Raw genomic sequence first — 13,810 nt, forward strand, 5'->3', positions numbered from 1 at the left:
ATAAAGTTTATCCTGCCCTGCTTAATCACCCACTTGTGACTAGGCTTTGTTTACAGGGTTTCTGTTTATTCCCGAGACCTGTCTGCCCCATCTTAAGGACAGTCCCTCTCTTGTCTTAATTTTTTTGCCTAAAACTTGATGAGTGTGTCCTAAACCTACTGAAAATCGATAGGATATTCTTTGTTGATTTGTAATACCAGCTGACAATTACTCTTTTGTTCTTAGGGAAGATGGATAACTCTGGATTGAGGCTATTTTATACTCCAGATTTGAGGAGATATGATGCTGGAGTTATTGAAGCAGGTCTTTGGGTCAGCCTTTTCCACAACATCCCACCAGGCATGCCTGAATTCATGTCAGAGGGTCACTGCACTCTGGAATGCCTGAAAGAAGTATGTCTATTGTCTAGCATAATTAAGTGTAATTCTCTGAAGAAACTGAAAATAGCATTTTAAAATGGCTTTCTTGTTCCAAAGAAAGTGGTAAATACTGGCATAGGTAGTTGTCATTTGCTTCCCTCTTTGTCCAGATTAAGAAGATGGAATATATGCACATGGGACAAATTTGTCCTGCTGTGGAACACAACAGCCAGTGTATATATTTTTTAAAGTGTCATGTTTCTGTCTCATTCTGTCTCAATCTTAAATAAGTATTTTAGCACTCTGATTTCTGCAAAGGGTACATATCCTTTATTTTTATTCTCGTCAAAATGATACATATTGTAAATTCTATCAATTGCAAATTCAGGTCTGAAAAATAGTGATGGAAATTTTTAGGAAGTCAGTACTATGGGGCACTGCTTGACTTCAGTAAGTTAGACTTTCTCATTGTCATGTGTATTAGACTGACCCCATTCATTTTTTTAACTGAGTTTCAAGAGCAACATGAGCAAATGTTGTTGATGGATGTTTAATTGGACACACAAGGCCTAATTTCATAAAATATTGTCAATGAGTCCATATTGAAAAGTTCAAGAACTCGTGCTTTAAATTTCAAACGCATAGAGATGGAGTTTTTTTAACATAGTGAGCTGAACGTATTACTTGTATTTGTTAGTGTAATGCTATGCACAGTTACTCTGGTGTAAACCCATTGATTCTATACATGACTACACTGCTAACCACCTAATTCAAAGTATAGTTTTATACATTAGTCAGCCCATTACTTACCGTATATACTTGTGTATAAGTTGAGTTTTTCAGCCCTGTTTAAAGGCTAAGAAAAGCCCCCTCGGCTTATATGCAAGTCACCATTTTCTAGCAATCACAAGCCACAACTGGCAGGCTCTAATGATGCTGGGGGCGGGGCCGGGACAACCTCCGTGCGGCTGAGAAGCTACTTGTTGCTGCCCTCCCAGAGAGTGAATGGGGGAACCCCCACAGCCGGCAGGGTCTTCAGGCCTCTAACAAGGCTGGGGGCGGGGCCGGGACAACCTCCCTGCCCCAGCAAAGCCTGGCTGCCTGGGCTTCCTCAAACCCAGCTGGCAGGCAGAGGGAGCTCCTTATTTGGGCAGTGACTCCCCCTGATGTCACTGCCCAAATAAGGAGCTCCCTCTGTCTCCTGGCTTCCCACCCTCGGCTTATATGCGAGTCAATAAGTTTTCCCAGGTTTGAGCAGTAAAATTAGGTGCCTCGGCTTATACATGGGTCGGCTTATACACACAAATATACAGTATTTGAGGTGTGTTGTATTGGTGAAGCAGATGCTCCTGTATTATTTCCAAATATGCTCAATTTCATACAGTATTTGAGGTGTGTTGTATTGGAGAAGCAGATGCTCCTGTATTATTTCCAAATATGCTCAATTTCATGATGCAGGATTAGGGTTGCCAGCACTGCTTTGGCAAATACCAAGAGATTTTGAAGGCAATGCCTAGGGAGGGTGCAGTACAGAGGACATGATATCACTTCCAGAATTTCCCCAGATCTCTGTGGTAAAGACCACGGGGGCACAGGAAAATTCCTGAAGCCTCACTGAGGGAGGGCAAATGGCAAGTTTAAGCACAATAGGAAATGGAAGTTCATTGTATCAAGAAATATATTCACTAGCCCATTCCTTTTGTACTGGTAGTTCAAATTTACAAATAAAATTGAAGATTTGGCCTTCCTTGATGATATCAAATTAGGTAATGTTTTTGCCAACTTGAATCCCACACAGAGTACATCATCTAGATGAGAACTCAACATTTTACAGAAAGCTTAGGACTTGAAATTGGATATATGAGAGTCTGTCTTGATTGGCAGGCCTTTGTGAGAACATCTCTCATACTAATGATTACAGATTATGTTTTTAAATTGAGCTTCAGTTGATAATTTTGACTTTAGCTCTGCAGTATTCTGTTATCAGTTTTTTTGCAGCTATGCAAGTGAATTTCCAGGCTGTAAGAGATAATGTTAACCTTTAATTGCAAATGACTTTGTAAATGTTTTTTCTCCATAAATGTTGACTTTGCTTTACTTTTTTATCATAGAGGAAATGTCACCTAAAGTAAATGGCACTCATACACAAAACAATAGCATTTAAATATAAACATAACATGTCATGGATTTTTGTTAGGTTGAAAGTGAATCACATTTCATATACAAAGCAAACAAATACTTGTGAGAAATTGTGGGACGGGCGGGCTACAGTATGAAAGAGTATTAATTGATGAAGTGGGAATAGTGAGGGAAATTATAGCTTGCTTTTCCTAGCTGTTTCATTAATTGCTGAACACTCACTTCTTTTTTACTGGAGAAATAGATTGAATGTTGAGCAGACTGCATACCCACCCCTTTGCTACCTCTACTCCAAGCTAGATGTAGCTTTCCCCCTTTTTCCAGGTTTTTAGTTTTGGAGATGCTCCTTTGCCTTAAAATAATTATTTTGTAAAGATAAAAAGTTCCAAATGTTGGTCAACCACTAAATATGTGTGTGTGTGCGTGTGTGCGTGCATGCGTGCGTGTTTCATATGTTTCATCTGCAGAAGTAGAGCAATTTTTGCCAATTCTTTTGCAGAACACCCCCCCCCTTTCACTGTTTGTTGTTTTGAGGAGTCCATTAAGTTCCTCCATCTTGATGTCAGTGACCAAGGCTGGTTGCATCTAGAGGGAAGAATTTGTGAAAATTGCCTTCCTAAGTTGGGAAACTAGATAAATTACATAAGCATGATATTTGACCCTATCGCAAAATAATATAAGGGGCCCAGCAGGGACTTGTTCGAGAAATCACATTTTCTTATTCTCTTATTTCCCCTTTCCCTGTATTGGCAGCCACCATGCCTCTCCATTTCGGCTTCCTCCTCTCCTTCCCACCCAAGCTACTGTTATCTGCTCTACTGTCTGCAGCTTTCCTTCCTCCCCTCCCCCCAACAGCCTTTAAGTTTTACTGGTATCACCTTCCCTATGCTTCTCCACCCTGTTTCCTCTTTCCCTCCTTCTGGCAACTCACACATTACCACCTTTCCCTCCTTTCCTATCTCATTCCTACTCACCAACTTACCTTTTATCTGCCTCCCCTTCTTTAGCTATATTTATTATTTCATTTATATCCTGCTTTTCTCCACAAATGGGAGCCAAATCAATTTACATCATTCTTCATGCCTCAGTTTTATCTTCACACAAATCCTGTGAGTTAAGTTAAGCTGAGAATGTGCAACTGGGTCAAGGTTACCCAGTATTCTTTTTTGGCAGAGTGATGATTTGAACCTGGGTCTCCCAGATCTTAGTCTGAAACTGAAATTACTACACTATAATGGCTTTCGTGGGATGGCTACTGTTGAACGGTAGCTTGTAGCTGGACCTAGGTGAATTATTCATGGTGCCTTGTGATTGCTTGTGTTCCTGACCCCAATAAGTCCTTCCTCAAAAGCCATAACAACCTGCCTTTTACTGACAGAAACCAAGGCTAGAAGCCTGGCAATACTGTGTGGTTAGTAACAGCCACTGAGGTCATTTATTTCTTAAAGCTAAAGGTGCTGGTTCTATTGTTGGGGGATGGAGTTCAACCCCCTGTGGATGTATATGTATGTTTGTGTATTAGATTTGAGATTTTTTTGTAAACCTTCCATGAAGATAGTTTCAGAGGGTAGATGTGTTCATCTGCATTATAACAGCTAGATTCCAGCCTACTAGCACCTTAGAGACTAACAAGATTTTTGGAGTGTAAACTTGAGAGTCCGAGGAAACTTTGACTCTTGGAAGTATATACCGCCAAAATCTTGTTGCTCTTTAAAGTGCTATTGGCTGTTCTGGAAACCTGGGGCTTTTCTCAGATTGTAGCAAGATCTCTCTTGTTGTTCATGGCTCTAGTCTCTGGATTTAAATATCCACATCTGCAACATTATGAGAATTAGATAAGTTGGTGAAACTGCTGTGTGCAGAGTGGTAGCTCTTGCATATGTATAAATGTAGATATGCATGCGTATAAATATGTATAAATGTAAATATGCATATGCACTCTTCTAATATGAGGAGTGCATCCACTGACCCTTTGAAGTAAACTGATTGCTTTCATTGGTCTTTTCTAGGCCCTGGATGCTGAGAAGCCAAGTGGAATTCACATCTTTGCTGTTCTCCTACATGCACACCTTGCTGGTAGAGCTATAAGGGTGCGCCATTTCCACAATAGCAATGAACAACAGCTTCTGGCATATGATGATGACTTTGACTTCAACTTCCAGGAGTTCCAGTATCTAAAAGAAGAAAGGCTCATCTTGCCTGTATGAATATAAATTCTTTTCCATTTCAGTAATATTTCAAAGTGAGGTTTGAAGTGAGATTGGTCAGAAATACCCATATTACAAGCAAATATGGGCTAACAGTCTTGCCCAGCATCTCTGTCTGCTTTAAAAAAAATGAAATTAGAGATTTAATTTCCATTGACCGTTATGTGTCATGAACTTGTGTGTTGTTGTTGCCATGCAACACCATTATTTTGTTCTTTCATTCCTTTCATTCTTTCTTTCTTGTTTCTATTCCTCCCCACTCCTTTTTGTTTGTTTTGGACAATACTGCCTGCCTCATCTACTCATAACATTATCTACTTGCTCTGTACATATTAAGCATTAATTGTGATTTTGTTAAATACACTGAGCCAAAGAGATGCCCACAGTTGTGAGTAAAAAATTGACAGAACAGGAGATGTGTGATGATAAGAAGCAGGTGGAATGAGGAACATCCCGTAAGAAATTAAAAGAACAAATTCATCACAAACAAAAGAAACAATGAATGGAGGAAACTATTGTTCAGACAGAGACATCTTCCAGCTGTCAGTTCTTCAGCAACTATCACTAAATAGGAAGTACAGGTGCCAAACTTAAATGAGAAGTGATCAAGACTGTGGCACAATGCTGAACTAGTCTTTTTAGACAAGCAGCAATTAGCAGAATCTGTGTGCGACATGCAGGTGGTTTTTTTTTCTGATTTATCACTTTTAACTTTACCTTGAAATTCTGTGATTCTGAAATATAGCTGTCTATAATAAAGCATATCAAAGCTCATGATCCTAATTAGCACTGAGTAGTAAATGACTAAGCAATTCCAGTGCTACACTTGACAGAGTTTTATCCTTTCATTGATGTGAGGAAAAATTTTGCTGTCTGTGTTACTCCACAACGTATAAGTGAATTTGTAGGATCTGGAAAAAAAATGGATACTGCCTTCTAAATAATGTCTAGCTCCAGTTGTGTTTTCTCATTGTTAATTACTTTAAAGCTGCATGTAGCTAAGGTAAACTGTTAACTATGGATCAAAATCACTTACTGTAGTCCATTTTATATTTTTGATTCAGAATAATACCATGTGCATTACTGAAGCACTACTGAAAAGTATACTGCCCCAAATATGCAGCTTTGCCATTTTAGGCCTGGAAGGGGCAGTGGGGCACTTTTGCAACAATACCAAAAGCTACTTTTGTTCCTTCATGTGAGCTCAGAATTCTGGGAGAAAGGGAGATTCATGTATACTGCACCAAGCTTCTAGAAGAAGCTTTTTTGTGAACCTACCTAACCACTGCAGTCACCTTCGAAGGCCCTGCTTTAAGTACATAGCCAAAACCAGAAAAAGATTCACAAAATAAACAAAATCTTATCTTCAGTTATTGATTCTAGTAAGAAAGAGAACCAAGGTGTAGAATCCTAAAACTCAACAGTGAAATGCTGTTGCTGCCATTTGATTGTGACACTATTCTGTGATACTGTTAGTCAAAGATTTATTTCATGAATACTGGAACTGAGGATCTTTGTAGCTATGTATTGTTCATAGTGCATTTACCACAGGAAGATACTGAGTGTTGCTGCAGTAGAAATCATGTGGTATATTTTATTAAGTGTATTATGTATATTTAATACTATGCAATATAAATACCAAAAGTGAAATTTCCCCATATATGTTACATCTTTGAAATAACTCACTTTCCAAAATGGTGGTATTCGTTTGTGAAATTATATTTCTTACATTCTGTTTTTTTAGGGAGATAATTTAGTCACCGAATGTCGTTACAGTACTGTAAATCGATCGTATATGACATGGGTAAGAAATTACATATTGGTTTGATTTGAAAATGATGTATTAGCCACAAACATTACTTTGAGATTTAAATAGTTAAATATTATTGAGAATTAATCTTAATTAATCTCAGTTTTGTAAAGCTGACTTCTGATTATGGAGAAACTGCTTATCTTCTCCAAGGAGACTATTCTAAGCCACTTTGAATCTCCATTGAAAGATAAAAAGCAGGGCATTAGCAAAATTAATGTTCTGCCTGTATATTTTCATTTGCCTTAGAACTTTTTGAGTTGGATATTTTGGTAAAATGTACTTAGGCATTGTTAAGTAAAGTAATAGCTTGCGAAAATATGCATGACATAAGTCAAAGATAAACTGTACCGATATAATAGATAAAACTACAAGCTTAGTTTTACAATCTTCCATTTAGGTTTAAAACTTGTCTTTAAGGATGAGACTTTATATTACAAGTAGTTCCATTCTTGCTTTAAAAGGTTGTTTTCTTTCCCAAATGAAGCTGCTGGTGCTGTTGTTTTAAAAAAGAGCACAGTGTGGGGCTAGTTTCCCATGCTGTTTTTACAGTGATAAAAATGCCACTTTTAAAATGGCATGAGAAGAAAGGTTTTAATGCCCTCTCTCCTGTGCTATTGTCCCCTCAAAGTAGCTCCCTGCTTCCACAGCTGCAATAGGACAAGGGAGGAAAAAGCAGTTTAAAATAACCATGGAACTACATACACCATGTACTTTTCTCCTGGTACTGAGGCAGCAATACAATGTAAGAGTTTCCCTTTGTAGATCCTGAAATCTCCAAAGTCTACGTAATCGCAACTGAGCATTTCTTCTTTGATATTGATTCTTCCCTTCAGAAGAAAGGAATTATCCCCTGCTTTCTTCCCAGCTGAAGAACAATAAGCAGAAATTTCTCTCCCTCTTTTGTTTCCTCCTCTAGCTATTGACAGAGTAGAATTCAACACAAATATAGTTATGAGTTTGTGGGCTGCTCTCTATATTATCTGCATTTTAAGTATGGGTTTCTGGTAATTATTGAGAATAAACTGAGTAATCTTAGGGAGCATTCCAAACTTCTCCCCCAATTACAGCACATGAGAAATTATGAGGCTAAGATTGATACTCTTTTTACAATTTCAGGGTGGTTTTAGTACCAGAAATGAAATGTGCTTGTCCTATCTTCTGTACTACCCCAGAATAAATCTCACTAGATGTGCAAGCATTCCAGACATCATGGAGCAACTTCAGTTTATTGGTGTGAAAGAAATATACAGACCAGTAAGGTAAGTAGGATAGGTGTAATGTCTGATGCCTATGATGCTTCAGTGCTAAAAAGCAAGTATGTCCTTTGATGTCAACAGCCAGCCACTGCTGTCCTTAAATACTACTTTTTGACTGCCTGTCAATATTTAAAAGCTGTTCAACTAAGACCCATATTCCATGTTCCTAAAGAGACTGGAGAGCAGCAGTGTCTCAATGTAACAAAGTCATGTGCTTCCTGTAGTTTCCACATTCACTACACCATAGAGTGCCAAAGTGGTGTAGTGGTTAAGAGCAGGTGGATTCTAATCTGGAGAACCAGGTTTGATTCCCCACTCCTCCACCTCAATGGAAGAGGCTTATCGGGTGAACCAGATGTGTTTCCGCACTCCTACATTCCTGCTGGGTGATGTTAGGCTAGTCATAGTTCTTCAGAACTCTCTCAGCCTCACATATCTCACCAGTGGCGTATTTGCCTAAGTACTGAGGTACCCTCTGTCCCTGGTCGCCACTGATCTGTTCATGTGGGTAGTGCAAAATCAGCCCCCCACTTGACCAGGAAGACCCTCTGTCCCTGGTCGCCACTGATCTGGTCATGTGGGTGGTGCAAAATCAGCCCCCCACTTGACCACTCGTTCTCTTGTGGTGCCCTTGGCACTGCCCGTGTCATCATTGACATGGGCAGAGCCAAGGAAGCCAGAGGACCCCCTCCAGCCTCGCACTTCTCCTGGGTGCCATCTCCCCCCAAGCCCTGCCCCCCTCCCGGCTGTCAGCTCCGAGCCAACAGCCAACAGTCCCTTCTGCCCTCCCCTCCTGGGAGAAGCAACTGGAAGGCTCTGTGCTGGAGCCTTTGCTTTTATAAGCTCAGGGGACATGGCCCTGCCCTTCAGGGGAATGGCCTCACCCCCAAGCTGGGAGGGGGCAGGGGTGGGCACTGCCCCAGGCGTAGCAGAAGGCACCCGGAAACCAGATATCTCTGGGCGCCATTTTCCCCCAGTACGCCTCTGTACCTCACAAGGTTCTGTTGTGGTGAGAAGAAGTGAAAGGAGCTTGTAAACCATGTTGAGTCCCCTTACAAGAGAGAAAGGTGGAGTATAAATCCAAACTCCTCTTCTTCATAGCAGCATGCATATGCATTCAGGTGTGAAAGAAGATGCCTGGAATGTTGCTGTAGCAGCACTGAGGTCCAAATGAAGCCCTACCATGAAGCCTCCTTATAATAAGACCTACCAGTTGCTGCCACTGTCAGGTAGCAATTGAAGAAAAGGAAGGGGTGATATGGAGACTAATAGTGATTGAGAGAAGGCATACAGAGGGACCAAACTTTGGAATAAGTTTGCAAATAAAACAATTTGTTTTCTATTATTTTTCAAAGAAAGCATTTTCCCCTAAACACATTCTCAGTCAAGTTGCAGGGAGCTTAGTCCATCACTACTGGCATGTCACTATTTCCAGCAATTTCCAGTTTTTCCAGTATTTTCCAATTTCCAGTATTTCCACTATTTCCAGTGGTATCTAGGCTTAAATTCTTAAAAATATGGTGCTTTGGCATATAGGATACTGGTTTAGAGATGGAGTTAAGACTATTTTGTCCCTGGAGCTCTGTGCTACTCAATGATAAACACATCATTCAACAAATTATTTTAGGGCAGACATCTTCAAAGTACAATACTTGTAGCCTTTATTTGGCTGACATTTTATAATCTTTCCTAACAGCTTGAAAAAACACAGGTTCTGATTTAGAGCATGCAAATGTATCTTTCTGATCACAGAAAGAAAACATTCTAATAAGTGATGTGCTGTCTTGAGTGTTCATTTGTAATGTTGGGATGAAAGATTCATATTTGGTCTGAGGCAAAGCAATTGTTTTGGCGGGCCAAAAAATAAAAATGTGAGGGTTTTCTGTCAAATGCAGTGTCAATTAACTGAAGAATCTTTTCTTGGAAGACCTAATACAAAAGTTTTATTTGTGTGTTACACTAAAAAATACATGACATAATTTTGACTTCATTTGATTGTTGAAGGAATTGTCAGCTATAGAATTCACTTGTACATTCCACTATTTAATAATGTATCATCAAAATAGAAACAGTTCTTCACACAGTGCTTAATTACAACTCACTTTCATGGGATATGATGATGGCCTTTAGTCTAAGAGTCTTCTAACAGAGATTAAACAAACCCATGTCCTACCCTGATGGCCCAAGCTAGCCTAACCTGGTCATATTTCAGAAGCTAAACAGGGTTAGCTCTGGTTAGTATTCAAATGGGAGACCATCAAGGAAGTCCATGGCCAAGCACATGGCTGGCACAAAGGCTGGCCAGGATCTTTATAGGTTCAGGCCAACCTCCTTTCCTGATGACGTCGCAGGGTAAGCACCACGACACCTGTCTGCCCTGCCATGGCATGGCTAACAGCTCACTTCTGCCCCTACCAGGGCTGAAGCTGGGGACTCCTTCCTGCCCATCCCGAGCAGCACCCGTGGCTGCACTGATTCACAGCCGCTCTTTTCCACCATGAGCAGACAAATTCATGGAGGAAAGATCTATTAACAGGAAATAATTCAGTCAAGATGGTTGAATTTTTCTCCCTTCCATTTCAGAAGTATTTCTGTGTGCAGTCCACCCTTTCAGCTCTGAGGTGTATTGGTTCAATTGTGTATGGTGTATTATTATCCTGACTTGCTTGCCGATGCTTAAATCAGATCTACATTCAACTGAAAGATACATACTGTATATACTCGTGTATAAGTCCACCCGTATATAAACCCAAGCTAAAACAACACTGTAAAACAAATGTATCAGAGTAACTCGTTGACTGGAACCAGGTAACATGAAAATGATAAATCAGGTACAAATTCAGAAAAAGAGAAAGTTAGAATCATTGCCCACTTTAAACTCCGATTTGCCTGTATGCAACATGTAACAAGACATTATATATTTTTGGGAATATACTGTTTGAGAAACTGACAGCAGCATACTGCTCTAGGTAATGTGTATTTTTGCTAATAGGTCCATAGAAGTCAGACTGGAATGGTACCTGTAAGTCATCTAACCTTATTTACTGCATAAGGAAGTGTTCAGATGCCACAGTGTGTTAATATGAGGCCAGATCATGTGTGTGTTCATGTGTAATGTAGTAATGTACAGTTCTGAAGAAGGTTGTCTTCCAAGTTTTTATAGTGTTGGTTCAAGAAATCAGGAATACTTCTCTACCCTTTATAACACTGATCATAGAAAGCAAACAAAAAACAGAGTACGATTCAGCTCTGTTTTCAGTATCTCTGTAAGTATCTGTGAAATAAAGGTTCTATTTTCTTGACTGGTATGGCATGGGTGCTAATATCTGAGAGCATATGTACTTCCCATCCCCATCTCTGCTCAGCCATGAAACCTTCCTATGAGGCAGTCACTCTCAGCCTTAGTTCCCTGGAAGAAAGGTGGGTTAGAAATGTGATAGGTAGATTTGGATCATGCTCAAAGAAACTGAGCATTCAGTGGATTGATATATCAATCATTTCCTCTTTAATACTAAAAAATCAAGTTAAAAATCAACAGCACTCTAAACATGCGGTACAAGACTTTCAGAAATAATCGGAATTTTTTTTTTTTGTTAAATTTTTAATCAAGGACTTGGCCATTTATTATCAAGAGTCCAAAACAATACAAAAACCTCTCTTTTGTGGATGCAATGAATAAGTTTAAATGGAACAAAGAACAGGGTCTCTCCTACAATAACTTCGTTCTTAGGCTACCGGTGAACGTAAGATGTTCTAAGACTGATAATGCTGAATGGACGGTAAGTTTACTCCTTATTAATTATGCTTGCATGACCAACTGTGTAGATCGGGGTCTCTATCTTGTTGACCCTATGGAAACATTCATAATTTTAAGAATAGGAAATGGGGACCACCACAAAATGGACAGCCACAGGGATTGGGGCCCACCAGAAAATGTTTGCAGTTGTGTACTGGGTCCAATCACAGAATGTTAGGAAGCTGCAAATCAAGCATCCTCCTACCATGAAATTGGTTGTTTCTGGGTTTTCCTGCTACAAAGAGGAGGAGGAGGAAAGCCATGGCTAGCTTTTTGCTTTGATGAAGGAGCAAATAAGCACAAAGAAACACATTGGAGGGTGCATGGTGCCTATGGGTACCAAAATGGGAAATACTGCTATAGCCTATAGACTGATTCTAGCAATGTTTCTAAGTAGAAAAACAGTAATGTTTCTAAGTCGAAAAAACATAAGCTGTAGCACCCCAGTCAAAATGTATGCTTTATGATCAGCCTAAGGTCATATAGTTCAACATTTTGTTTCTAAGACCAGCCAGAAAAATGACTCAGAATCTTAAAAATACCATTACTGCAATATCTGTTCCCAACTGTTAACCTTTTGCATCTGGAAATCAGACTGGTTCACCCAACACAAGGCTGAAGTCCCTATCACTGTAACAATTAGATCTTTTGCTTTCTCACTTGGCAATAACTCCAGCATATACAGGAAGAACCACAATACTTGTCAGAAGCCATGAAAGCTCTCTAACCACTGTACCACACTGGTTCTCAATAATTACCTAACGAGCTATCTTTTGTAGTCAGTGTGCAACAGATATATTTAAATTAAGAACATGTAGGATTTGGTTGAAGTTTGCTCATTTAATTTCGAAACTCAGTTTTATTCCTCAATGCAGGTGTTCTTCAAAAGCATAAGCATAAGCATTTTATTGTCATTGTGCACGCACAACGAAATTTACAGCAGCATTCCTCGATGCACACAATTTCAGACTCATACCCCATCCTCACTTCAAAACACTTCAAAAAAAGAAAATAACCATGCTTGTGTGTGCATACATGAATGTATAGTACTGTAGATTATTATACCAGATAAAATACAAATGAACAGTTCCTGGGCTAGATCCTAAGATCCACAGATATTTCCACTTTCCTCTCACTGAAGTATTCATTTCCAGCCCCAGGAAAGCTTATCCCTATGACCCAAGTGGATCAAGAGGCCATAGTGGGAAGAGGAAAAGAGCTGAAATTACTTTCTTTTCTCTCTTCCTCCATAAGAGCAATACTGACAAAAGAGGCAGAATTTTATCCCCTTCCCCCTCCCTACATGCTGACAGGAGGCAATATGGAAAATATCTGTGATCATCAGTGACTTTCATTGCATTACAGTGCAAAATGCAAGTTCTTAAATCTGCATGTTGTTAGATCAAATACATATCATTTTATTTCATTTAAAATTTCAGATACAGGGAATGATGGCAGTGCCACCTGAAACAGAAAGACCGTACGTCATGGAGCCAGTTCTGTGTAGCTCATCTTCCTGTTTAAGCCATAATCTACTGTTAATGTTCTTGGTGATGTTGTACATTTCAACCACTAGTCGAAGGAATAGTTGGCCCATTGTATTATAGATCTGATCAGTCTCATATATGTTTTCTGTGCCAAGTTGTTACATTTGCACTGTTTCTTGTAGATTTATTTTTTTACGTATTAATAAACTTAAGCAGCAATCCTAAGCAACCTTACTCAAAAATAAGTCCCATGTTATTAGATAGAACTTATTCTCAGGAAAGAGCCCTTAAGATTGAAGCCTTTATTTACTAGTTCAAAATAGCAGTCACTTTGCTTGAAAGCGGTGGGAGGGAGGGAAACTTTTTAAAAATGTACAGTGTTTTATGTACAGAACGTGCATTGGTTTGCAGTATATAATCTTAAACCAATTCATAACATTTCATTTAATTCATCCTGGAACCTCACTTTGTGATTTCAAAGGTTGCTCTGTATTTGCATACCATTGTAATAAACTGACCATTACCTTAATCACCGTGAAGTCTTCTGATTTTGCTTCTGGTCTTGGTATCTGGCAAGTTTTGATGGTGATTAGTTGTAAAAGTGGATGGATCCCGAAAGCCTTGTTTTTCCTTGTCAACTGGCCATGGGGATGGTGTAGACCACAGAAGTAGCAAACAGCTCAACCAGCTCATGACATCTGGATTTAACCAGCCATGATGAACAAATATCTAATTTGCATGTGGTCACCTTCA

The 13,810-nt window shown here is 39.4% G+C and overlaps 1 protein-coding gene across 1 annotated transcript in view; it reads left to right on the plus strand.

Annotated features, from left to right (window-relative positions):
* MOXD1 (monooxygenase DBH like 1) overlaps window positions 1-13,586 on the plus strand; it is a 59,436-nt gene extending 45,850 nt beyond the window's left edge. The window contains exons 7-12 of the mRNA XM_048490554.1: window positions 226-392; window positions 4,508-4,699; window positions 6,450-6,509; window positions 7,635-7,777; window positions 11,385-11,553; window positions 13,010-13,586. Coding sequence (XP_048346511.1) covers window positions 226-392; window positions 4,508-4,699; window positions 6,450-6,509; window positions 7,635-7,777; window positions 11,385-11,553; window positions 13,010-13,177 — 899 coding nt within the window. The 3' untranslated portion in view covers window positions 13,178-13,586. The remainder of the gene's footprint in view (window positions 1-225; window positions 393-4,507; window positions 4,700-6,449; window positions 6,510-7,634; window positions 7,778-11,384; window positions 11,554-13,009) is intronic.
* The last annotated feature ends 224 nt before the right edge of the window (window positions 13,587-13,810 follow it).

This window comes from Sphaerodactylus townsendi, linkage group LG01, assembly GCF_021028975.2.
Source record: "Sphaerodactylus townsendi isolate TG3544 linkage group LG01, MPM_Stown_v2.3, whole genome shotgun sequence".
NCBI classification, from domain to species: domain Eukaryota; kingdom Metazoa; phylum Chordata; class Lepidosauria; order Squamata; family Sphaerodactylidae; genus Sphaerodactylus; species Sphaerodactylus townsendi.